The sequence below is a fragment of the Planococcus citri genome, chromosome 2 (assembly GCF_950023065.1).
Source record: "Planococcus citri chromosome 2, ihPlaCitr1.1, whole genome shotgun sequence".
NCBI classification, from domain to species: domain Eukaryota; kingdom Metazoa; phylum Arthropoda; class Insecta; order Hemiptera; family Pseudococcidae; genus Planococcus; species Planococcus citri.
Genome location: NC_088678.1, coordinates 13,708,756 through 13,735,214, shown reverse-complemented (window position 1 = coordinate 13,735,214; position 26,459 = coordinate 13,708,756). Strand labels below are relative to the sequence as shown.

General features: G+C 32.4%; 2 protein-coding genes and 1 long non-coding RNA gene across 4 annotated transcripts in view; 2 read left to right on the top strand and 1 right to left on the bottom strand.

Moving 5' to 3' along the window:
- The window catches only part of LOC135834756 (GTP-binding protein GEM-like), a 239,739-nt gene that overhangs the window by 201,306 nt on the left and 11,974 nt on the right, over nucleotides 1-26,459 (bottom strand). The window lies entirely within an intron of this gene.
- LOC135834757 (uncharacterized) lies at nucleotides 13,620-17,058 on the top strand. 2 transcript variants are annotated; one of them, XM_065348725.1, is made up of 3 exons: nucleotides 13,620-13,861; nucleotides 13,968-14,076; nucleotides 14,522-17,058. In XM_065348725.1, the coding sequence occupies exons 1-3, from the start codon at nucleotides 13,752-13,754 to the stop codon at nucleotides 15,005-15,007; spliced, it is 705 nt and encodes a 234-aa protein (XP_065204797.1). In that variant the 5' UTR covers nucleotides 13,620-13,751; the 3' UTR covers nucleotides 15,008-17,058. The 2 variants fall into 2 exon arrangements, with proteins under 2 accessions (XP_065204797.1, XP_065204796.1); XM_065348724.1 differs by having other exon boundaries at nucleotides 13,939-14,076.
- Nucleotides 20,412-21,407, top strand: LOC135834759 (uncharacterized). The gene is made up of 3 exons (XR_010556752.1): nucleotides 20,412-20,804; nucleotides 20,902-21,087; nucleotides 21,202-21,407. It is a non-coding gene; the product is annotated as an uncharacterized LOC135834759 (long non-coding RNA).

Below are 26,459 nucleotides of genomic sequence, written 5' to 3'. Positions count from 1 at the left end.
ATTATACCACTGAAATGAAAAAATCACATCACAGTCAAAACTACGAAATCCATAACCAAAAATGGCGTATTTCCATACCTGGTATTCAGTTCCTTAGATCCAACGAGGGGACCCAACGCTGCGTTCCCCAGCGCGCAACCGTGGGAAGTTTTCGCTCGATGTGCTCATACTTTCTCAACATTTAACTCTCATGGGCGACCTCTAAATATTATTTTTTTGAACTGAAATTTTTTGTCAAGTGTTTTCTGACCAAATGGAACACTTCTAGGTAGAGATGTGCAGTCGGAAAAGTGAAAAGTGAAAAGTACTTTTCTTTCAATGAAAAGTTGAAAAGAAAAGTTCCTACTTTTCACTTCACTTTTCAGTTTTCACTAAAAAAAAAGCGAGTGTCCAATCAATTTACTCCTAAGAGATCACTGACCTCATTGATGAAGTCAAATATCAAGTTTCACTCTCTCCACTCCTCCACCTTCTTAATACAGCACCCATTTTTGATATTTTCACTACATTTTTGTCAAAACTGAAAAACCCAAAAATGTTAGAGGCTCTAGAAAGGCTCAAAACTACCATTATTCGATTAATTGCGTGGAAAAAAATTATTTTGTTTTTTTTGTGTGTTTTAGATAGGCAAAAAATACATCAATTTGAAGCTCTTGCAGAGAGCTTTAAAATGAGACTCGCACGATTTACTTTTCACACTTTTCAATGAGCTTTTCACTTTTCATTTCACCAAAATTACTTTTCTGAAAAGTGCACATCTCTACTTCTAGGGGGTAAGCTCAAAAAATTAAAACATAAAATTTTTTCTATTGTTCTTTGAACCACCCTAATGTCCATACTATCCTATACTAAAAAACAAGCGCATCATGTTAAATTTCCCTATACCTTCCTACACCTAAAAACAAGCGACCACCAAAGTTCTCCTTTGGAATTCAATTCATGAAAAGTGAAGCGGTCTCCAACTGTAAAATTCCACATCTTACATTACAATACACCCTTTTCTCAATAAATACTGAGCTTTGAGTAAGCTAAATCATCAGTTCAACTTCAGCTCTTACTTTGCTGACTTATTTTACTTGTACCTAGTTATTGTGCTACCTAAAAGTACCTACTTGTGAATTATTCTGTAACTTTATCCAACTTTGTGAATCGTCGTTGTACTTATTCGTGATTAACTTTTTACTGAAACTTTCATACAGTTGTGTATTTTTCAATAATAAAAACATTATAAAAAGTGGATATTTCGGAGTTCTCAATTTCTAAAACAAATCCAGTTTTCTGTCATCATACTGAATAAATTTTTTTTTCATTACTGATTATGTGAATTTTCTATTAGATACTAATCGTAATTTCAAATTTGGGTAAAACAAATATGCTTATACACAGAAGGAATGAGGAATGGGGCACCCACCACCCTCAAACGAATTCACTTTAAAAATACTTTCTGGAAATTATATCAAAATTCTGAAAATTGTCTGCCCTATTTTAAATTAATTATTATTAATCTTTTATTATATGACGTTCAAACCGATAATTTTCCAAAACTGCTCAAACATTCCTAGATCCAAAAAATATCAAAAATGGAAGCATTTTTCGAACAAATCTATAGCTACAAATAGAATAAAAGTATTGAAAATTTTCAATTTTGAGCATTAAAACAAGTTTTTTCAAGAATACCAGAAAAGGTAGATATTTATTTACTTACCTATCGCATTTTTTCAACATTTACCAAAAAAAAATCATATGCTACTTACCAAATTTTCATTGCATTTTGGTAATTTTCAACAATTTTAAGGCTTTTATTTGTACCTAATTGTAAGTTAATTGGAAAAGAAATTGACGTTATTTTATACAATTTTTGCTCGATTTTGACAAACTAGACTGAAATTTTGAGTAGATATTTTTGGTAACTAAGACTTGATAATTTTCAGGCTTTTATTTGTGTTTAGAATCGAGTTCAACCCTGTTTGTGCAATTTTTTTTCAACATAGACAATAGACAAACTATAAAGTTTTATATATTTTTTTGGCAATATTGAGTCATTTTCACGCTTTTTTGAGTGTTTTTGCATCGTTTTGAGACGTTTTCAGCAATTTTTCATGATTTTTCAACAAATTTCAATAAAAGACAACTTCATTCTCTTTTTTCGATTTTTAATGATTTTTTTGCTTTTCTGAGGTTTTTTTACATTACTTCAGAACAACTTCTGTGCATTTTGAACTAACATTTCAGCAATTATTGCTACGAAAATTTAAATTATTTTTGTAGCATGTTGAGTAATTTTTATAAGGTTTCCAAGAAAAAATTTTCAAAGACCTCTGTTAAACCTTTGAAATCGGTTTAAAATTTTAACCGGTTTCAGGTTTTGTTTGATAGGCAGGTTCATCCTCGAACCATTCAAATTAATGAATCTCAAGTCAATTCAATACCTAATTGGAAAATCTTTCAAAAAAAATATTCGTTATTTTATTATAAGACACAATTATCTTAAAAACTCTTCAAAACATCTCATTCACTTTACTTATTTCGTAGATATCTACTTCGAATGAAGCAAATTAGCGACGGTTTTTTTTCGAGGAAAACATCATCCTGCCACGGTTTCCTGCCATCATAACCAAACAAAAAAAGGAAAAACATTAAATTCATCTACGCTAACACTCGCCCGACCAGAATTAAAAATTAAACGGGGAAATCACCGTGAGGAAAAAAAGTCAATACATAAATAACACATACTCAAAGTTTACTTTGCAAGACCAATTTAAATTTAGATTAAAATCTATCCACACATCAAAAAAAAAGACAATTTCGCCAGTTTTAATTTAAAAATTCACGAAAAACTATATACACACAGACCTCCGTTAAAAACATCCAAAAAAAAACTAGCATGGTGTTTGAACGCCCGAAATTTCTGGAAATTATGCTCAAATATAAACATTTTATTAAACTGAAAACTACGACATCGATGGGAGAAAATAATCACACTAAGGGAATTTACTTTGCAGTTATAGTCTGTACTGGTGTGTTTTTTGGACCAACAATAATAAACAAACGGATCAAAGAACTCTGAAAAGAAAAGGACGATTGCTTCGATGAAAAAGGGTAAGAAGAATAAACTGCCTTTCAAGTTAAAATTTATGCATTCCAAAATCAACTCGACTCTAGACTATACGTAATTAAAATACCACTTATCGTTGGGAAAGCTAAAGAAGCCACAAATTGAGACTGAGAATTGCACGCATCACGAGCAGAAGATAAAAAGACGAACGAGGAAAGAGATCCAACAATTTGGTTAATATATTCGCTATAGGAATTAGGAAGCATCAAACGATGAGGTTTACAATAATAACATTTCAATAATGCACTTCCAGTTTCTACATGTAGAGAGCTATTTAATTTTGAAATTAATCCGGCTAAATGAATTAAACTAGGTATTTAGTATTAAATGGGCATTCCATATATTGAAAGATAGGTACATATTGGCCTTATTTTATACACGTACGGTACTCTTAATTTATTCCATCTTTGAAGGCGTAGTCAACTATAAACATGGTCTAAAATGAACTAGAAGCCGAGAGTAGAGTATAATATCATTTAGTTCGTTAAAGATTCGAGTAAGTAGATTTTGTATAGAGCTGTATTTACGATAGATGATCAATACGTATATAGGTATTTCGTTCGAGTAAAAATTCCATCATGCGATGAGGTAAAATAACGTGGTAATCAAATTAACGAAATAGACGCGAGCTTTGATATATCGAAAAGTAAACCCGAAGCAAAGTTTTCGTCTATACAGTGCCTGCAAAGTTGGAATTCATAATCCTCGTGAGATTCAAAAACTCGTAATATTTCCGTTACCTACCAACATAGCCAAGGATTTGTTTTATTTGAAAAATACACCTTGTTCAATTACATAAGAAAATAAAAGAAATCCTATTGCCAATTACATACGAATACGATATATTTTTCTGCTCTGAGCACAACGATGCGAGGAATAAATCTTAAACTGTAAATTTTCGCCCAGAAGAATAATTAAATCGTCGAATTATATTCCTATATCTACACGGTCGTATTATTCGGAATAGATTCAAATATCTCGCACGATGTTCAATAGGGTAAGTATGTAGGTACATTACAATGGTTTTCATCAATCTGTAAACCCTTTCAAGATCCCATCCCATTATCCATGCAGGTACCCAGTGAGACGAAAACCCCGATAAATTCGTAGCCATAAATCGAGGATCTAATCGTCGCGTCGTCGAAGCTGTTCGTTGAATGAAATATCATATCATTTGTACTGAAATCGTACAATGCGTTCTACGAGCACATTCATCTGGCTTTTAACGGGGTAATTATATGTTTTAAAATTTCCATATTAAAAGTCATCATTGTAAATTGGGCAATTTAACACTCGAATTTATGGCACGATAAATTAAAGCTTACAAGCGTAAAGCCTTTCAAGGTCTAACACTCGACTTTTCACCGCCAACTCAAAAGAATTATGCACCACACGTATACTTTAGTTTCCACTTTTCATGCCTTCCTACACGTATAAACATAATTATAGAACGTTTCCTGACCATAATTAAAATTTTTTATAAAATATTACCTACTCGAATATAGGTAGCCATATACGCGATTTGAGAGGAAAAAATTGAATTTTAAAAATATCTTGAAAGTATCAAGTGACTCGGAAATAACCACAGGTATCGAGAATTTTTAAATACGAGTACTTATACATATATAAATAGCTTGTAATATGTATCTTCGACCTAAAATTTTTATAAATAGCTAAGCAGACCAATGTTTAGTTCGAAAATACCCGGATACACTGAGAGCTAGCCGAGTCGATATGTTGATTTAAACTTAATGACAAGTAAAACGACACTGAAAACTTCCAAATTTCAAAAGTCTCTCCATATTATAGTTTCTATCTTCGTCTTTTCATTCAATATTCATTAGCTTCGATGTGACCGTTCTTTTAACAGCTGCGATGGCGTATTTATACACGATAATTAATTTGAATAGCTTTCACGATGACTTTAACCATCCCTTTTTGCTTCGTTTTGTCGATATCGTCGCCAATTCAAATACCTATGAATGAGTAGAATTACTAATTTTGGTCGAGAATACTCCCACGAATTTAGACGGTTAACGTTTTACTCGCGCACTTATATGGCCGGAAATAATTTCATACATTCGATACTTCCTGCTTGAATTTTTGAAGTAGTTCGGTTGGTCAAATTTTTTATCGAGAAAATCAAACAATTATAATACCACAACTTGTTACGGAAACTACCCCTGCAAGACCCTAAAAGATAAGTACATACCATCAGATCAGTGAGAAACAGCTAATTTGACAATAAATATAGACAAATGGGATGCTAACAACCTTCTCCTGTAAAGAAGAAGCAACTGTGACTACAAAAGTAATCTTAAAATCTTCCTTCTGCAAAAAAAAAGTTTTTCCTTCAAGTGTCGTTGCTGGATTGAATTTTAAAATTTTCCTCCATCTTTCCAGGTGAGAAAAGATTCTCCAAATGGCTGAAAAATGTTGGCTGCGAACTAATCTAAAGTCCTGACTTAAACAAGTGAGTGAAGGTTGGGAGTTGATGATTTTTTTGACATCATCGTCAAGGAGGATAAATCAACGTAGAAAATTTTTACACCCCTAAAAATCAGCATTACACATTGATCATCAGTTTGTTTCACTTTTCCCATCTCAAATAACAGATGAAAAACGATTCCAGCTCAGACATTCTGATTTCAGCGAAATCAAGCTGGAAGCTGGGTCAAAAGAGCAAGTACTGAAACCTATATGTAACAAAAATTCTAAAAAAACGAAAAGCATCAAGTGTTGATAAAATGTACGTGGAGCAGATAAAGCATTTTGGGCCAAAAACTGTTACCTGGATCCAGGAATTATACAACACCTGTGTAAAAACATCAAAGTCATTGCTATCCAGAAGCCAGGCAAAGACCCAGATGACCCTAAAAGCTACCGCCCTGTATTGTTACTATGCCATCTGTATAAGATATTTGAGCGAGCAGTTCTAAATCGAGTAGTTGAGCATATTGACAAGAACCTAATCAGTTAGCAGGCAGGTGTCAGACCTGGGAAATCTTGTACCTACTGGTCAGGTCCTGAGTTTGACACTGCACATAGAGGATGGTTTTGAACAGCGCAAGGTCACTGGTGCTGTGTTTGTGGATCTCACTGCAGCGTTTCACACAGTGTGTCATTGGATACTTCGGTACAAGATTTTATGAACTGACTAGGGACTACAAATTTACAGAAATCATCACGACACTGCTTAAAGACTGAAGGTTCTACATGACTTTAGATGGGAAGAATAGCACTTGGAGAAGGCAAAAGAACAACTTGCCGCAGGGATGTGTCCTGTCACCCATCCTTTTTAATATCTACACCAATGACCAACCAATTGGAGGTCCTGCACATCGCTTCCTTTATGGGATGCAGACAACTTGGCACCCACAGCACAATGTGACACTTTTGTAGAGGTGGAAGACACACTGAATCAGACTATAGAAGAACTCGACAAATACTATAGAGCCAACCACCTGAAGCCAAACTCATCTAAGACAGAAACCTGTTCATTCCACCTCCAAAACTGAGGCCAAGAGACCACTCAGCATCCAATGGGGAAACACTGCACTGAATCACAATGACCACCCCAAATATCTAAGTGTGACACTGGATAGATCACTCACCTACTGGCAACACTGTGAAAAAAACAAAATGAAAGTGGCTGCTAGAACAAACCTTATCCAAAAGCTGGTGGGTAGCAGATGGGGAGCTAAACCACAGTCCTGCGTGTATCAGCCTTTAGGGATAAAAACGCAGCTTCAGAGGTTCACCTATAGAGCGCTCTGAACGTGGTCATTTGTGTACCCAAATTCTCTTGTTTGGGTTCGCAAATGACCCCATTCTGCGCACTCTATAGGTGAAACCTTACATATGAGAAAAACCTGGGTTTTTATCAGGGATGTTCAAACATGTAAAATCGAAAAATCAAATGATGTATACATTATTATTACTGTTATGAATCTTAGAATCTTGAATAAATGATAATGACAAATGATAATGCAATGCATGCATTATGCCAAGTCTAAACCTTGTCTGAGTCTCAACTCGAATGAAAAATTCCCATCTTCTTTGATTTTAGATATGGATAGGCCTATATAATGTGATAATGCGGACGCCGGACAAAATTACTAGGTTTTTAATTAGTTTACATAACAGGGGGAGGTAAGTGGCTCTTTACCACCCGCTGTGCGGGCGATAAACGCCACTTTCCTCCGCCCCAGTCATGTAAAATCGTGTACACACCATGGGAACTAAAAAAGAATGCCTCCTTTGATGTGTAATATACTATTAACTTTATTTTATACTCATTTATAGAGTGTTAATAACTCAAAATGTTCTTAAATTCGGTCACAATCTTCGCATTATCACTGTTATCAACATTTATTCCTGATTTCTGATTGGTTGAATTATTTTACACATATTTGGTGTAAATTTACACCAAAAGTGTAAAATTACACGTTTTTTGTGTAAATGTAAAAAAAGTTATTTTACATGTAAAGGAACATCCCTGGTTTTTATCCCTCCATATCATCATTATATTCATACTCAAAGGTATCAGCACTAGCACTGTGTTAGGTACTCAGTTGCAGAATAATGCTTGCCCAGCATAGGGATGATCAGCACGTGCTAAAAAAAAGTAGATGTGCCCCTGAATGAAGCCTGTAGATTGGTGACTGGGTGCCTCAGACCAGGGCTGTATACCAATACCAATATAAATACCAAAATACAGTACACTCTCAATAACTTGAAACTCTTCAACTCAAAAACCTATATTAGCCGAATCAACCTCCATTCCCCTTGAAATCTCCGTAACACTCAATGTTAACTTTACTCAGATAAGTCGAAATTTACCTCTATAACTCCAATATTTCAATTCATACTTCTATCTTTTATGCACTTACATATCTCTTAAGTCATTCATTTCGTAAGACCTCTATAACTCAAACACTCTCAAAATCTTACCTGCATAACTCGAAACTGATTATCTCGAAAACCTCTATAAGCCGAATGAACGACCATTCCCCTTGGATTTCAAATTATCGAGAGTGTACTGTACCAATACTGGCAAATTTAAAAAAAATTTACATATACTGTTTTACCAATACCAATTAGCAGACAGATGAAGTACCAATTTACAAAATACCGATAAACTTGTTGAAACTGTATTAATACTAAAATAATAGTAAGGTGCCCTAATGTCGACCACTACTCTAATTCCGACCACCTGCCGATTGGCAATTTCATTCAAATGATGCCGGAACTTTTCTGGAGAAAATGTATTTCTATTCCTTTTTCACAGAGAAAACTAATGACACCAAAATCTTAACCCTAAAGCCAAAATTGAATTAGATAGAGCGGAAAGTTGGTTTTGAAGGGTCTAAAACTTGTTGGCACCTCTCACATTGTGTTTTATGACTTCGGTGATTTATGTGATTTTAATTATGTGAGGTATCTTTTGAGAATAAGAAAAGACGAGGAATTCAATGAAATAAGAATTTTTCAAATTTGATGAAGGTAAGTTGAAAAATTTCTCAAAAAAATTTTTTTTGAAAAGTGCTCTAATGTTGACCACTTCATGCTTCTCCTAAATTACAAACAAATCACATTACCTATACCTAAGTACCTATTAGGGCGGATCTGAAAAATTTACACAATCTTTGATTTTGCTAAAAATTGAAATATTATGTTGAAGATTTGGAGTTGAAATGGCCCCAAAAAAATGTTGGCCTAAAAACACAATTTTTAATTTGGTATTATATTGGTACAATACCAATACCAATATCAGATACTTACTGAAAAAAAATCCACAAAATACCGAAATACCAATACCATCTTGGGTAGGTACTGTATGCTAAATACCAATACCTGATACTAATACTGTTTATGTTTATTGGTATACAGCCCTGCCTCAGACCAACTCCACTCACCACTCTGCATTGTCTCACAGGGAGTGCGCCACCGGAGGTACATAGTGAAGTGGCTGCCAGAGCAGAAAAAACTGAAGCAACACACAACCCCCCACACCCCATGCATGGTTACAACAAATTACCAGAGAGCAGGCTAAAATCCAGACACAGTTTCCTGAGAGCAGTAAGTACATAAATGAATTAAGTGCTCCTGTAGAAGTTGAACGTTGTCAAATCTGCAACAGAGTATCAAGAAGCAATTCTATGAGCGAATCGTTGCCTCAAGACAACAAACTGAAATACAACCTCTAGAAAACGCTGAATAGACTGAGAAGTGGAACAACATGCTCAAAATCCAACCTACACCTACTGATTGGCACTTGGCTAAGGACGATCCAAGTATGCGAATGTGACAAGGTACAAGATGACAGTTATATAGTGACTTCGACGCAGACAAACTGGACCAGAGAATTGATGAAAAGGGGATGAAGTTCCTCGAATATTAGGACAAGAAGGGAATTTAGATTAGTATAGCCGACCGGAGAAGAGAAAAAAATGGTCAATTATTTTTAAATGAATAAAAAAAAATTAAATGAAAATCCATTTTTTTCAAGTAAATATGCTCCAAAGAAATGATAATGGAGAATTTTTTTTAAAAAAACTCCTTGAAAAATAAACTCAAACGCCATATAAGTGCAATTTTTGAAAATTTGTGTCACCAACACTAGGCAAAATTCAGTGAAAGTTACAAAAAAAGTTATAAAAACAGATAAAAATGGTTAAGAATTGGAAGAAACATCGCAAAAATAAATTTTTAAAAAATTTTGAATGTTAGCATGTAAAACTAATTAAGTATCTACATTAATGCAAAAATTACATAAAATATCGAAGTGCATAACTGTAAAATATGGTAAAACTGAACAACATTTTTCAACAATTATTGTTCGACAATCATTTGTTAAAATGCCACGAAAACGATTAAGAAAATAATTGGATTCGATGAACACCGAATTATGTCTATTACAGTGATGTCGCAGACTTTCCGCCATCTCCTCACCTTTAGTATGTACTTCACAGAAAATAACAGTTTACATCTAAAACAAAAGCAACATGGCTCGCCTTATCACTTCATCGATTATTATTTAAAAAGTAATTTCTTCTAGAAGAGTACACTGATAGAAATCGGGAAAAATACAAACAGGTAGGTATATCCTAATCAACAAAATGTATTCAACGAGCCGAAGAAAATTACTCGTAATCACAAAACAAGAAAAAAACAAAAAAAAAACATTTCAATATAATTTGGAAAACGAGTATTCGAACAGCACTATCCACCTACATATGTCAGCTTCAGGCAGTACATTTGTGCGGCATTTTTGTTTTTGCTTCTGTCGAAAACACTACAAAATTCCACAATTGTAATTTCCAGTTGATAAAATTCTCATTACGCTGAATGGTCAGGTAAAATCTTATTGACATAAACCTACAGTAGGTACATAATAATATTATGTAAAAAAGAAAAACATTAGCATTTCTTTCTCACTATTTTGCAATCTTTAAAGTATTACGTCGCAAAATTCTTAAAAATTTTTTTTTTCATCTATGGGTTGACAATTAAAATTAAATTCATAACAAAATAATAAAATGAATCACGCGTAATTTAATTACTGTCACTTCCCATCCATTCAAACAATTCATAATTATTCGTCATTCATAAACGAGACCCCTCCAACTCCCCTCCCTTCTTCAAGCATTTATAGCTCGAAACAAACATTAAAACGATACCACGATGAATTGATTAAACAGGTCAAAAACATAAACATTCTTTTCGAAAACTGGAAAATTTTTAGGTCAAAACGAATAAGAAAACCAGACGTGTCGAGCCATTATTATAATTACAACACAGAAAAAATCGTCGAAACGAAATATTATGTAATTCGCGATAAAACCCCATTCTTGTCTCCATCTTGCTGTCTTTCTCGTCCGAAGCGTAAAAAATACCCGCCAAAAGATACATTTTATTAATTAATAACAATTTTGAGAACTCCTGCTTGGCCATTTATCAACCCGCCCTGTGCCTTTTCCTCGAAACTGATGAAAAATTTAGCAATTATAATGAGAAATGACTGGAGGAAATTCTCACTTCCTGGCTATTCGTTTTAAGAGGATGTTCCGCATCGACCACTTCATTGAATAATCTGCACCGTTGTCTGGTGTAATCGTAAATAGGTGAAAATGGTATTTCGCAAATAGATACTTTCTTTTTCCTCGAAACGCAGATGAATTCTTGGAAATTGCTCTATTTTGTAAACAAGCCTTAAAGTATAAATTTGAAGTCGTAATAAAATGATACTATGTATTTCGAATTCTTGTATCGATATTAGAAAATTTCTTGTTTACACAAATCTATACCCAAGTTTCAACATTCGCAAATACCTACTGTGAGTACCTCTGCCTCTACCTATACCTTTTTCTATGTACGAGGTACTTTTACATATTTGAAAACTTTCCATCAGATTTTCTTTTGAATTAAAAAATTATATATTCGTTTGAAAATTCAACATGTGGAAAGTTTGCAATGAGGTTTTCATTTGGTAATTTTATTACTGAATTTATATCTGAAGGAACATATTTTAGAAATGAAAAATTATTGATTATTATTTATTACGTTGTAAAATTTGAAGATGAAGACAGTACACTTGACACTATACACACACTACTCGTACAATTACTTACGCATGAGATTATTTACGGCAAACAGATTAGGCAATTTTATTAACATCACGTTACACTGGCGACTGGTCATTTACACGGCGATCGAGTAGGCAATTTCTTTAACGTTAGTTACGAGATATTACAGATTCTTACTTCTTCAGGTAGATAATGTGAGTAATTTTTTCCACGAAATTGGGTGGCAGGTGGGGGGGGGGAGTGAAAAATTCAAAGTTTCAAAAATTACCTACGTAAGAAAACGTTGAAGTTTGAGGATGGAATTTTGTTAAAGAGTATTCAGTTACAGTATATGTAATTTCCACAATAGAATAAATAAGTACCCAAATATCGTCTTCGAATAAAAAGGTAAAAACACAAAAAAAATATCCATACCCATTGGAGGCTCCAGTAGGACTGGAAAAAGTGTCGAATCGATTTCAAGACGTAGCACTACGTCTATGACCCAAATTTCAGTTACTCAAGTCGTTATATACTCATTCTAGAGAAGTTTGAAAGCGCTGGAGAAATATCGAGTTCCGACTGGAGGCTCCAGTACGACCGGAAATTATTTCGAATCGTTCTCAGGGGTTGGAATTAGGTGACGTTATGTCGATATTCATCCCATTTCGAGATTTTTGGAATTTTTACCACAAACAAGCGTACATTTTTTTCAATCGTCTCGATATGTACATAGTTCGTTCAAAAGCTAAATATCCGAAGAAGGAGCACTGATAGAAAATTAAAGTGGTACATTATTAAGGTAATAAGCAATGGTGAATCGACGTTTGGTTGAGCTGTGGGACTTTCAAATCTTATGGCCAACATTTTGATCGTCAAGCCATCTCTCTCATCGTGTGCAGTGTTGCCAAACGTGTTTCTTGTTTCATTATTTAATTTTAACCTGTTTGTAATCAATTTTTTTAAACATCCCTGGTAAAAACAATTCTCAATTAAAAAACAAGACTTTTTCAGATTTTAGAGCACTATATTTCTCAAATTTCGCCTCTCCCCTTCCCTCTCTTTTCATATTTCAAAGATTTGGGACGATTCACATATACTTATTTGAATACAAAATTTTTTAAAACAGAATAAAATAATTAAAATCAAAATTTTAACTAAAAAGAAAAAAAACAAGAATCAAAGGAAATTAAAAATAAATAAAATATTTTGAAAAAAAACACTCAAAACATACTTGTATAGATGTTGATATACGTACTTGACATAAGTACGTAAGATTACAGTTAAGAAGATTGTTCTAGAGACATCTACATATAATATGTACCTACTCTTATATTCCGCTTTTCTTACAATGAGGGGTTTCTTTGACATTCAAGCAATTTTATTAATGGGTTGAATAACTTTTTGGTTGGAATTGTGATGACTGATGACCTTTCAGATTTCTTACAATTCTTGCAACATTTTCAGAAATGTTTGGAACTGTTTCAACCTTTACATTTTTCAAACATTTTGACATTGTTTTAAGAATGGATTATCATAGAGTTTTAATCAAATATTTTGGGTGTATTTTACTGAAAAATTTGGATAGATATTCACTCGAAGAGGTTGCAATAGGAGGGGGGAAGGAGATTTTCAAAAATTGTAAAGAAATGGTTGTTGGACTGAGGTAATAACATTCCACCAATCATAATGCATCTATTTCACATTACCAACCTACCTATATATGTATTTTTATTAAAACTTTCTTTGGGGTTCGCAATATTTTTGCGTACCCTCCTGTATTAATATGTATACATAGGCCTATTATAAATGGTATTTGAGATGGAAAAATACTACCTAAGTAATTAAAAAGATAACTTGAAGTAAGATTATTAGATTAATAAATTCCATCTCTTGATTGAATATTTCTCAACATATCATAGTGAAATTACTATCGTGGCTATCAGTCTAACTTATGCACTTACCAATATTCTTTAAATCTTTGAAAGTGTATAAAATGTTGATAATTTTTAAAACATTTATTATATATCTCTTCATTGTATCCTGCACTTACTCACCACAACCCAATAATGGTAAACTTCCATCTGAATCTGATGATTTCAAAACACTCCCAGTTGCAGATCAAAGTGAGAAAGACAAAGCACTACTTTCAGCTAAATACGAAAAACAAGTACAAATAGTAAGTATCCTTGTTAACTTTGAGTATAAATTGGTTACAATCTTCCCAATTACAAAATAATAATTTTGTATTTTTAGCTGATGTTACCCTTTGCCAAATATTTCAGTATGATCCCTGATGCTTTAGATAGAGGTGAATTGAAGGGCAAATTGGATATGTTAGCTCACCAAGCGGTAATGGCTGAGGAAACATTGAAAGAACAAGGAGATTCGAGGGTAATTCAGCTGTTTATTTTTTTTAACATGAACTACAGGGTGTGCAGAAATATCGTGAACCCCTAAAAAAGTTTTCTGCTAGGCCTAAATGTTTTGGTTGATCACAGTGAATGATAATAATGATAGCACATAATTTTCACCAATCATATTATGCAACATATGCATCTAATATCACGTTGCTAACCTATTTTTAATAAAAAAAACTTTCTTTGAGTTTCATGATATTTTTTCGCACCCTGTATTCGGGTACCTACCTAAATAAAATGAATTATTACTTTATTAGGTACTCAACTACCCATACTTTTGTAAAATAGTTTATTAAAAAATTCACAAAATTACTGGAATTTGGTACATTCAACTGTTGATCATGCATTTATATGTACTACACTATTTTTTTTAATTTATTGATGATCATGTTGAGAATTATGGTATGTAAATGTTTTAGGATAAAGCTGCCACGTATCAGTTACTTCTTGGACTCACGTTTAGAGTCGACACCTTAGAAAGTATCTTGGTACCAGATCAGAAGTTGGTAGGACAGCGCAGCAAGAGATGGATGCATATTTTATCTCTGAATACTCCAGCGGTAGTAAATCTCCGTAAGAAAGTCATTGCTGCTGGAATGACTGAGCACTCTTTTGCTAAAGAAATAGAACGATTGATTCAGGAAAGAAACAACCGCGTTGGCCATGCGAACGTTCCATTACCCCGATTGATTAAAAAGAAAACGATTGAGGGAGCACTCCGGATAATGGAGATTACTGAAGATGACGCAGCTGTTGAAACATTGAAAATTTTAGTAGCGCCAGTAAAAGGTTTAGACTTTGAACCATCCGCTGCCACCGACCCCACCGACCCCGCTACTACCGACCCAACTTGCCAGTTAATCAACGCCACCGACCCAACTATTTGTGAGAGGAAGGGGAACTAAGGAGCAAATCCTCAACCTCAGGCTGCTGATTGAGAAAGCACGCGAATACAATAGATGGGTGCCCCAATACATCTGGTGTGGCTGGTAAAACAATTATATGAGGGGAGCATGGCAAATGTCCGAATCAACAGAGAGATAACATTGGAGAAATTCCACCCAGAGAGAGGAGTATGACAAGGCTGCGTTCTATCCCCACTCCTGTTTAATCTGTATGGAGAATATATAATTTGTGAAACGTTGCAACTAATTGTATCAGAAAGCACCAATGAAGACAGCTCAGGAGAGTGGTAGGGAGGATTATCAATTGGAGGTGTACGAATGTCAAATCTTCGCTACACTGATGACACCACCCTCATTGCTTCAAGTGTCGAATATATGACCAGTTTTCTGAAATGTATGGAAGAGGTCAGCGCAAAATACGGACTGCTAATAAATAAAGCAAAGACAAAGATCATGATTGTGAACTGGCCTGAAAACAACTCGCTGGAAATACAGGAAATTCAGATTATAAGAAGCGCCATGTCTGGTCTAAAGAAGATATCACGATAACGTTTTAAAAAAGCATCCAAAAATCAAGCATTACAATATTGAAGAGTTTTTTGAAAAAAAAAAACAAGAAAATAGGTAGTGTGATGACTTAATTACCCTTTTTAATTAATTACGCACTTGGTATCAATTTACTTTAATTTATAAAAGCACAAACTTATTTATATAAAAAGTTACATTAAAGCACAAAAGATTAGCTTAGGTGTTTTACATGTAGGAAGACTGACTGAATGAACCAATATTTCGATAGTATTTATACGGAACTTTTAGGTGCCAGGGTGGTCAAGTAGCCTGGACAATAAGTAATCGGAGCTGATACATAAGTTGCAAGTTATTGAAAAGCTGGGTTATAGGATAATCTACTTGAAGCGCCATATCTATGTTTTACTGGAGTTGGCCTTGTGTAAAGGCAGGAGCGGATTGCTGATAGTTTAGCCAGTTTATAGTTCAGTCAGCTTATGGCTTAGTCAGTTTATGGATTGGGTGGTTTATAGTTTAGGCAGTTTATATATTTTCGTCATTACAATTTTTCCATGCTTCCAGAGAAAAGTGACCTCACTTTTCAGCTTCAGTTTTCGAGAGTTGCACCTAAGCTGTACATACAGACTCAAAATACCTCGTATTAGTAGATGAATAATAAATAATTTAGGCTATGATTAATTAATAAATGATTTATTGATAAAATATCAAAGGTAGGAAAAAAATTTACAGAAAGTAGGTATTGGATAATACAAACTTAAGAATATGAGTAAAAAAAAATATCAAGAGTCTTAAAGATTGATAAAATGAAGAATAAATTGAGTAAGTAAGTATACTTGAAATTGAAAAAGAAAGTTAAAAAAATATAGAGTAAGTATCTAAAAATAAAGAAATACTTAATGCTGAGTATATTTAATCTTAAAAATTTAAGAATAAAGTAAATGAGATTAACTTAAAATTTTAAAAAAAAAGGTAAAAAAAATTGATCAGGTATTTTTATGCTTTTTTGATTAAAATTTTGATTAAAAGTGAGAAACACAATAAGATTAAAAATGTAAGAATACTTAACCAAGTGGAAAATATAAATTCACTTAGGTAAATGCTATTAACTACTGACGTTTGTAAATTTTTCAAGTTCAAAGTTCTCAATTTTTCTTTGAAACTTTCACTAGTTTGTTTTATATTAAAATTTGGAGTATGATCTTTCCACTGTTGATCTAAAATTTTTGATAAATTTTTGAATTTCAAGGGATTATTTCTATTGAATTCAATTTGTCCAGTTTCAAGTTTAGTCCATTGAAGGGGGACAATTCTAAGTACTTGAATAAAATTTGGCAAAAATTTTGGACATGGGAATTCTGATGGAATTATTATTTGTGTTTCTTCATCTGTTTCTTGAATAAGTTCCAATTCACAAGGTAATTGTAATTTTATAGCACCTGATTGGTTGTAATTAATTTGTAGTGTGGTAATATTTTCATCAGTAGAATTTCGAATATAAAGTTTTGGTTGAGGATTTGATAAAATGTATACATTTTCATCAATTTTTTTCACTAGCAATTTTTTATGAAGGGGTTCGCATTTGAATTTACAGACAGCATTTAGTTCTGGTGTGGATTTTCCCAAAACTAAGTTTTTTGCACATTCAGGAGATTCATATCCTGAATTAAAATAATCCAAAAAACAGAGATTTTTATTCAGATCACATTTTTGGAGTGCATGACCTGAAATTTCACGGATATTTTGATTTTGGTAATCATATGCAATCAGCATTTCATCTGTATCCAAAATACAAAGTTCATCATTATGGCGAAAAAAAATTGGAATATGTTTGTATAATTTCCAAGATGAGTTTTTCTTAATTAAGGGTATTTTAATTTCTATTAAAATTTTATCTTTTGAAATTTGACAGTGAGTCAAGCTTAAGGTGTAGTATTCAAGAATTTGAGAAGGGGGGATAGCTAAAGTGTAATGAAATTTTTGAAGATTTTCATTTAATATTTCAAGGTAGGTAACCAAGTCATCAGGGGAAAGAATTGAAGAGGGGAGTTTATGCTCTTGACAGTGTGTTAGTATGGAAGAAAAAAATGTATTATAAAAAGTTTTTTGAAGAATTGAAATTAAGACAGGGTATGTATATCTGTCTCTTAAAAATATTTGAGCATAGGTGTTTATAGTACTAGAAAGAATATCAATTGCATTTGCGAATTCTGCCATATTTTCATGAATTAATTTTGTGAATGATTTTAATTCTGTTGAGATATTGAAGATATCTGAATGAGCTTCTATTAAAGCTTCTTTTAGAATATTATAATTTTTTTGAATTTCTTTATCATTTGTATAAAGGGGGGAAAGGTCTTCTTTTGTGACTACATCACAACACCACTGTAAAAAGTTTCCATAAAAATTTGCAAATCCTCTTTTTTTTCTATCATTTTTCAAAATTTTCGAGTCAAAATATGTTTGTTTGAGCTGAATGTTTATAAAATTTTCAATTTGGAGAAGAGAAGTATAGAATTTTTGAGTAAATATGCATTCTTCATCATTCATGTTACATTCCATATCCTGATTTATGGAGGGGGTAAGGTTTGGGTAAGTATAATTTAGGACAAATTTGTAGGGGATTGATTTTTCATAAATGATGATTTTCGAAAATTCGGAGAGATAAGCTCCAGGGGTAATTTCGATTGGTAATTTTTCAGATGCCAAAATTAATCCAAAAAAGGATAAAAAAATTGGAAATTGGAAAACCATGGCTGAAAAAGAAAAAGGAAATATTATTGAAAAAAAATTGAGATATGGGAGTCTTAAAATAAATTAAAACTAAATGTGATGATTTCATTTTTCAAATCATATGGAGAAAAAAAAATTCCATTTTCAAATATACATTTCAATCAGCTATTCTAAATGCATCAGGTTCAATTTCATTTGCTGAAATTATAACATCAAACATATTTCTTGCAGGGAGCTCTACAAAATATACAAATGCCTTAATTTTTAAAGTTTCAAAAATTTTGATAAAAAGTCCTCTTATGGTTGTAATTTTATCATCAAGATATCGATGAAATGGGCCTATTGGTGTAATATATGCTATGGATTCATTCCATCTGTGCCTACTTGCACAAAAAATGACAATCTCATGTCCACTTAGAAGGTAGCAGTCAATGTATAAGATGACACCTTGTCTGGCTAATTCACTTATTTCGAAAATTTGCACCATCCTGGAAGAAATAAAAAATAAATTGATTGAGAAGTCTGAGGTGCGATGTATTTTTTGTTTGGTCTAAGAGCATGGGTTGAAGGATCGTGACTTTTTCACTGTTATATTTTTTTTTTTTTTTTTTTTTTTTATTTTATTTTATTGGTTTGTATATTTGTTGTTTGAGTGAGACAGATTTTATGCATCGGAGTCTGGTTTTGGGGGGACAGGTATGGGTTCCATTCCTAACAATGTATGCGATTTTTTTTTCATCATTTTTTTATGATTTTGTAAATGATCCGAAAAATATTAAAAATTAGCGAGTGAGAAGTGTAAGATTTTTCAGTCTTACTTTTAACTTTGTAAAGGATTGATTTCGTTTGGAGTAGTAGATTTGGTGGTGTTTCGTGTTGCTTTTTTGTTCTTAAACTTACGGTGAATTTTTGACAATTTTTTTGTTTATTTTGATTTCGTTTCGTTTTTTTCTTGTGTAATTGAGAACAATCGCGAATTTTTTTCTCATTTTATCATTTTTTTTGTGTTTGGGTGTGATTAATTTCGTATTTTATCATGGAGGGACAGTTTAATATTGATGAATTGCTGCAAGAAAATGATTTCCCCGCGGAAGTAATTGGAGATGAAGTTGACAATTTATTACAACGTAAGTACCAAAATAGATTTTTATTTTTAATTTATTTTTGTGTATTTTTTTCGTTCATGTGTTTTACAAAAAATTAGATTAATTTTCGGAGGAAACAAAAGGTGATGGGGGGGGATCAAATTTTTGTGTTTGAGGGAAAGATGATTTTCATAAAACTCATTTTTGGGAAAAAAGTTGAATTTGGCTTTTTTGGGGGAAAACTTGAATTTTGATGGAAAATGAAAAAGGAGTTGTTACTTTCTGATGAAAAAAAGAAGATTGAATTTGGATTTTGGGAACAATTTTTGGGAAAAATGATCGAATTCTTGTTAAAAAAAAAGAAAAGGGGGGAATTTCTGGTTTTTGTTTTTGAGAGAAAAAAAAGTGAATAACAAATTTCGAATTTGGGGGGGGGGAATGGGAAATGTTTTGATTTTGTGTGGAAAAACGTATGGAATTTTCCATTTAAGGGAAAAAGGTGAAGATCTGATTTTTTTCTTCGAGAAAAAAAAGTTGAATTTTTTGTGAGTGGAAATAGAGAACAAAAGTTGAATTTAAATGTGTTCGGAAACCAAGCCAGTTCTTTACTTCAATTTTTTTGGAATTTTGATAATTTTTGTATTTTTTTGAATCCAAATTTGATATTTTGAAGTTTCTGAAAAATCTAAAAATGAATCGCAGTGCCTAAAATTTTGATAAATATGGTATTTTTGCGTGTTTTTCCGATCTAACTTTTCATTTAGGCGTTGGGAGAAAATAAAGTTTGAGTTTTCGAATTTTGGGAAAATATTAAGTTTCATTGTTTTGTTGTGAATGTTGAATTTTGTCTTCGTTTCTACAAAAGGGGTAAAATGTTGTTTAGAAAATGTAATTTTCTTTTGGTTAGGTTGAGGGGGGGGGTAGAATCGAATTTTGTATTTGTGGGAAAATTAATTTTTGAATTCAGAATGAAAAAGGGGAAATGGTTTCGTTTTTGGGGGAAAATCTGGTTATGTGTCGGAAGGTAAGGAATATAATTTTTGTGATGTGTGAGGGGGGGGGGGTTAAAATTTTGAATAAAATTCGAGCAAAGGGAAATATTCGTGTATGAAATATATTTTTTGAAATAATTTGTCTATTTATTCGTTTTTTTTTTGTTCTTGTTTTCAGAATTACAGGGAATTGAGGGATGCCCACCTGCATCATCGTCTGTGGATGTTCCTGAGCCAACTGGGGCGTCATCCTCGAATGAAAATGTTCAGGAGGAAACAGGGGAAGAGGCGATTGAGGCTCCCGAAAATTTAGAGCCCTTAGTGGCGGTTGAGCCGGCCGAAGCACAGCCAGAAGGAGGAAACGGGGGAGGAGGAGAGGAGCCAGTAGTAGCTGGTCCCCCTCAGCAGCCAGGAGTAGCTGGTCCCGCTCAGCAGCCAGCAGATCGAATCGGAGAAACAAGGGTAAGGTTGACGTTTTTTTTTTTTTTTGTTTTTTTTTTGTAACATGCTATTCTATTTTAAATTTCGTTTTATCTCTTATTTTTTTCTCAATTTTCAGACTGCTCTTGGTCCTGGAGGTAACCCAATAATTACTCATGACTATTGGGACCCAAGGGGTACCCTGCGTTCCCTGCGCTGCTCCCCTTATTCTGCACTTTTAAAATCGAAAAGGAAAATTGGGTGGCATGCAGTGTGCCATCGACCATCATGTCATTTTTACAACGTGCATTTCTGGTCCATGCGAGTAGGTTTCTTCTTCTTTTTTTTGTTTTAAATTTCTTATTTTTTGTAAAATTTTTGTTTGGAATATTAATTTATTCATTTTTTTTTTTTTTTTTTTTTTTGGTGGTTTTTCCAGATGGACCTAGAAGATGTTCTCGAAAAAGTGAACCAGAATATTGCGGTTGGGGAATCACCGGTGAATTTTCATTTTCGATTTAGGGAGTTATTCCCCCATACATTCCATATGTATGGATTTCTTAGGGAGTATTTCATCCATTTCAAGCCACCAGTGGCTGAAGGGAAGTTGTTTCTCCCTAGCCGCCGATGAACAATTTTTTTGGATTTTTTTTTTGTTAAAACAAATTGTGTATTTTTGAATAAGTACTGTTTTTGTACTTTTTGTTTTTCTTGTATATATTTTTTTCGATTTTTTTTTTTTTGTTTTACTCGTATGTGGGGAAAAAAAAGGGGGGTTTGATTCATTATTACTATTATTTTTTTATTTTATTTATTTTTTTTTTTTTTGCATTTATTTGTAAAATTCCCTCTTTTTTTTTGTGTGTGTTATGTTTTTCCGTTTGTTTTGTAGGTTCAACGAAGTGCATGTAAAAAAAAGGATATGTATTAGGTATAACTATAAATTTAAATATTTTACAATTTCTATTTTGTACATATTCTAAATGAGTAATAAAAATTTGTGAATTCATTTTGTTTGATAAGTTGATTTGCAAAGGTAAGGGGGGGGGAATAGATTGAATTAATTTTTTGCAATTTTTGTAGTTCTAGTTTTTACAAAAAAAAAATACAATGGTGATGTGAATTGAAAAAAAAATTCTTTGGGCTTGGTGACTTTTGTTTCGTTTTCTGAAATGTGAGGGGGGCAGAATAAACTCAATTTTTCATGGTTTTCAAAAAGAAAATTGTTTAGATTGCGTTTTCATCATTTCTCAAAAGGTGGGGTACAATTTCTTCTTCAGAAATCACTACCTCGTAGTATTCTGGTCTGATTGGGTCATTATTGAAAAAATAAATGTATGCATATAAGCCAGTAAAAAAGAAAATTTTTTCCATCATTTTAATTATGTCAGCAATCTCGTCATCTCTAATATTTACGAATGGTATGTGATAACCTGACACTATTTCATATTTTTGAAAGTCCCAATTTTCGTATTTGTCATAAAATATGACAGTTGGCGTTCTTCTATGGGAATAGTTATTGATAAATCGCATCAACTGGGTTTTTGAGGTTGTTGAGATGTCTTTTGGTTCCGTATAATAGTCCAATACTGGAATTAGGTGATCAGAATCATTCGGAATCATCTGTAAATAATATTGAAATGTTCTCGTACGTATTCGCCAGTTTGCTAGGTAGTTTGAGGTTAGTGAGCTCGTAAAAATAGCGTTATGTGTTGCATGAGTTTTGACAAAGTTGACCAGATGTATAAAAAAATCAAGAGTGAAGTGTTGGAGACATAGACAGAGAAAGGAATAGAATAATGGCACTAGTGGGTAACTGGGTATAGTGCCTAGGTTCAAGGACATTTAGACTTGAGTTTAATACACTCGTAGGTACCTTGATTTTACTGCTTCGTTTTTAAGTTTCATATCTACATATTACGTACAAAGTAGTTATGAAATAAATTTCTGACGTTTTTTCTTTGGGAAAAAAAAATGTGCAGCTCATCTCATTCTTCTTTTTTAAGGAAGATATTTTCAATGCGCGCCTAGAAAATAAATGAGATGGATAGGGTTATTTATTTCAAAGCTACCTGCTTTAATTTTTCGTTTTTTGATTTTTCCTCTCTACATATTTTGCCAATCTACGGACATGTACAATTTCTCTTTTGGTTTTCTTTTTTGTTTCATACTCAATTTCATAGTTAAGGGGAGAGTATTTATTTAAAATTTTCACAGGGCCTGTGTACATTGGAATAAATTTCCCTTTATGGGGGTTTTGTAATAAGGCAATTTCTCCTGGTTCAAAATTTACTTCTTTATGGGTTTTGTCATAATTTCGTTTGTTGATTTGTTGATTTTTGTAAATTAATTTTGGAACTTCTTTTCTAATTTTGGCAAGTTCTCTAAGTTCTTCCATTCTTCCTTTCCATGACATTTTATTGATTGCCAGCAGATTGTCAATGGGTAAATTTGGATGTCTTCCAAAAACTAGGAAGTATGGAGATAATTTATCAAAATTGGAAATTGGTGTTATATTATAAGTAAAAACTACAAATGGTACAAATTTTGACCAATTTGTTCTATTTTCATCAACATAATAAGCCAAGGTTTTACATAAACTTCCATTTAATTTTTCTACAAGTCCGTTTGTAGGGGCTGAATAGGTGCTTGAAAATACTAATTTAATTCCAATATTTTCACAAAATTCTTTAAATTCTTTATTATTAAAATGTTTTCCATTATCACATGATATTTTCATAGGGCACCCATATTGGCAAATCAAGTTATAAATAAATTGTATTACATTTGCAGCATCTGCTGCTTTTGTTGCTTTTGCAAAGGCTAATTTTGTTGCCTTGCAAGTTCCTACAAGTATGTATGAATTTTCTTCACTTTTGGGAAGAGGGCCAACAAAGTCAATTTCAATATGTGACAGTAGGTCACATTCTGGTACTTCAATTGGTTTTAATAAACCTGGTTTTGGTCCTGGTTTTCGTTTTCTAATTTGACATTCATGACAAGATTTTATGTATTTTTCCACATCTTTGATCAAGTGTGGCCAATGAAATTTATTTTGTAATTTTTCAGTTGTTTTTCTAATTCCAAAATGTCCTCCTCCAATAGCTTTATCATGATAAGCTGAGATAATTTTTTCTGTTAAATGGGAGGGGATAACTATTAAATTATTTTTGGGGTGTTTTAATTCCAGAATTCCTTCTTTATTCAGAATGTATCTTCTACTAATTTTTTGAAATTTTGAGAGCTCTTTTTTGGGAATTTGATCAGGTTTGTTGTTCAAAATAAAAATTAGTTTTTTACAAAAATCATCTTTTGATTGCTCCAGTGAAAAATTTGAATTTGTTGTAATTGTGTTTATTTGAATTCTGCTCAAATAATCTGGAACAGTATTTGTTTTTCCTGACTTATGCATAATTTTGAAATCAAATCCAGATAATTTGTGAATTAATCTAGCTATTCTCGAATTTGGCTCTTTTGCATCTTTGTAATATATTAGGGGTTGGTGATCTGTGTATACAGTAAAATGTTTACCAAAAAGGTATTCTCTAAAGTATTGAATTGTTTCAGTTAATGCAGTTAATTCTAGGTCATAAGTACAGAGTTTTTTCTGGCGAGGTTGTAATTTTCTACTAAAAAGTGCTATGGGGTGAATTTTGTTAGTAATTTCATTTTTTTGGGAAATGACACCTCCTATTGCAATTTCAGAGGCATCAGTTTCTACTATTGTTTCACGAGACTCATTATAAATTCCTAGTACAGGTTTAGTTATTAAAGCCTGTTTCAATGTTTCAAAAGCAGTATCATGCTCTTTTTTCCAATCTACCTTATCCTTTTTTCCAGGATTTCCTTTAGTAAGGTCACTCAGGGGGCTAGATATTTTTGAGAAATTTTTAATAAATTTTCGATAGTGAGAACACATACCCAAAAATTTTCTCACTTGTGTTACATTTTTAGGCTTATCAATTTTTTTAATAGCCTCAATATTTTTTTCAATAGGTCTTATAATAGATCCATTTATTTTATGTCCGAGAAGATCAATTTCATTGTAGAAAAATCTACACTTTGTAGTTTTTAATCGGAAATTTAGACCATCTAAACGATCTAAGGTACTTTTCAAGTTATCTAATGCTATCTGAAATGTTTTGCCAAAGACACAAATATCATCCATGTAAGCTACAATTTTTTCATAAAGTAAGTCCTGAAATTCTGAGTTTATTGATTTACTAAAGGCTGCAGGGGATACACTCAGTCCCTGAGGTAGTCTAGTAAATTGGTAAAGTTGATTATCAACTATTATTGTAGTTAAATAACGACTACTTTTAGCCAATGGAATTTGATGAAATCCAGAATTACAATCTAAGAGAGAGAAAAATGTTGAGCCTTCCAGAGCCATAATTATATTTTCTATTCTAGCCACTGAATTATGGTCTGGGTAGAGGTGATCATTAATTTTTTGAAAATTGCATAGGAATCTATAAGAGCCATCAGGTTTCTTCAAAAGAAAAGCTGGTGAACAACAGTGAGAGGTGGATCTTTCCAAAATTCCATTTTTCAACATGAGTTGAATTTGCCTATTTATTTCCCTCCGTTCCACTGGGGATAATTTATAGCTTCTTGAAATTACTGGGGTATTATCTTTTAATTTTAGTTCATATTCTGGGACATTTGCTTTTTCAATATTTGTAGGGTCTGTTGAAAAAAGGTGTAAATACTGTTTTAAAAGGTTAAGTACTTTTTTGAGTTGTTCAGTATTCAAAAGTGGGGAGATATCCAATTTATTATTTTCCTGATCATAAAGGGCATTTTCGGATAATTTTTCATCAAAATTGATTTTTCTTTCCTTAAGTTCATGAAGGGTTGTTATAAATTTTCCTATATTTTGGTTTTTGTATATGGTTTGGTGTATTTGTGTGTAATTGAAAAGTACAAGGTGTAAGATATCATCTGTATTATTGAATTGTGTAATTTTTATCCCAGAATTATTTAAAAATGTTAAGTTGTGAAAAAAATTTGAGTTTGGAATTTTTGATGGATTTTTTAATGAAATAGTTCTTTCTTCTCTAGGCTGAATTTTTAAGTTTTCGGTAGCAATCAATTTATTGTGAATTAGAGATATTGGTTTTGTTTTTATTTTTGATAACCAGTTTGAGTCCATTTTTAGAATTATTTTATTTGGGTACTGGCCTAAAGTTATTAATTTTCGATTGAAATTTATTACTACCGCATTTTCAATAAAAAAGTTAATCCCTAAAATTATATCTGATGATAGATTTTTTGCCACATAAAATGTAGTTGTAAATTGGATACTTCCTATTTGAAATGAAATGTCAGTTTTTCCTAGTACATCAATTAAAGTATTACTGGCTGTAAAAATTTTTAAATTTGATTCTGATAGGAGATCAAGATTTTGAAAAATTTTATCAGAAATTAGAGAAACATTGCTTCCTGTATCAATTATAGCATCATATTTATTATTATTGAATAAAATGTCAATTTGAAGGTTATCAATTATACTAACATGTTGTTGGTTTTTATTCAATTTTTGTTTTTCAAAATTCAAAATGAAAGGGGATACTTCATCATCATCAAAATACTTGAAATCGGAGTATTTATGGGGATTTTGGATAAATTCAGTTTTTTGAAAATCATTTAAAAATAAAAATAAAGTATTTGATGATGTATTTGATTTATTTATTG

Bases quoted from the DNA above. Each gene is read 5' to 3' on its own strand.
- LOC135834757 (XM_065348724.1), top strand. From the start codon at position 13,637: ATGCACTTACCAATATTCTTTAAATCTTTGAAAGTGTATAAAATGTTG. The intron at 13,862-13,938 runs GTAAGTATCCTT...TTGTATTTTTAG, and splicing joins ACGAAAAACAAGTACAAATA to CTGATGTTACCCTTTGCCAA. The intron at 14,077-14,521 runs GTAATTCAGCTG...TAAATGTTTTAG, and splicing joins AAGAACAAGGAGATTCGAGG to GATAAAGCTGCCACGTATCA.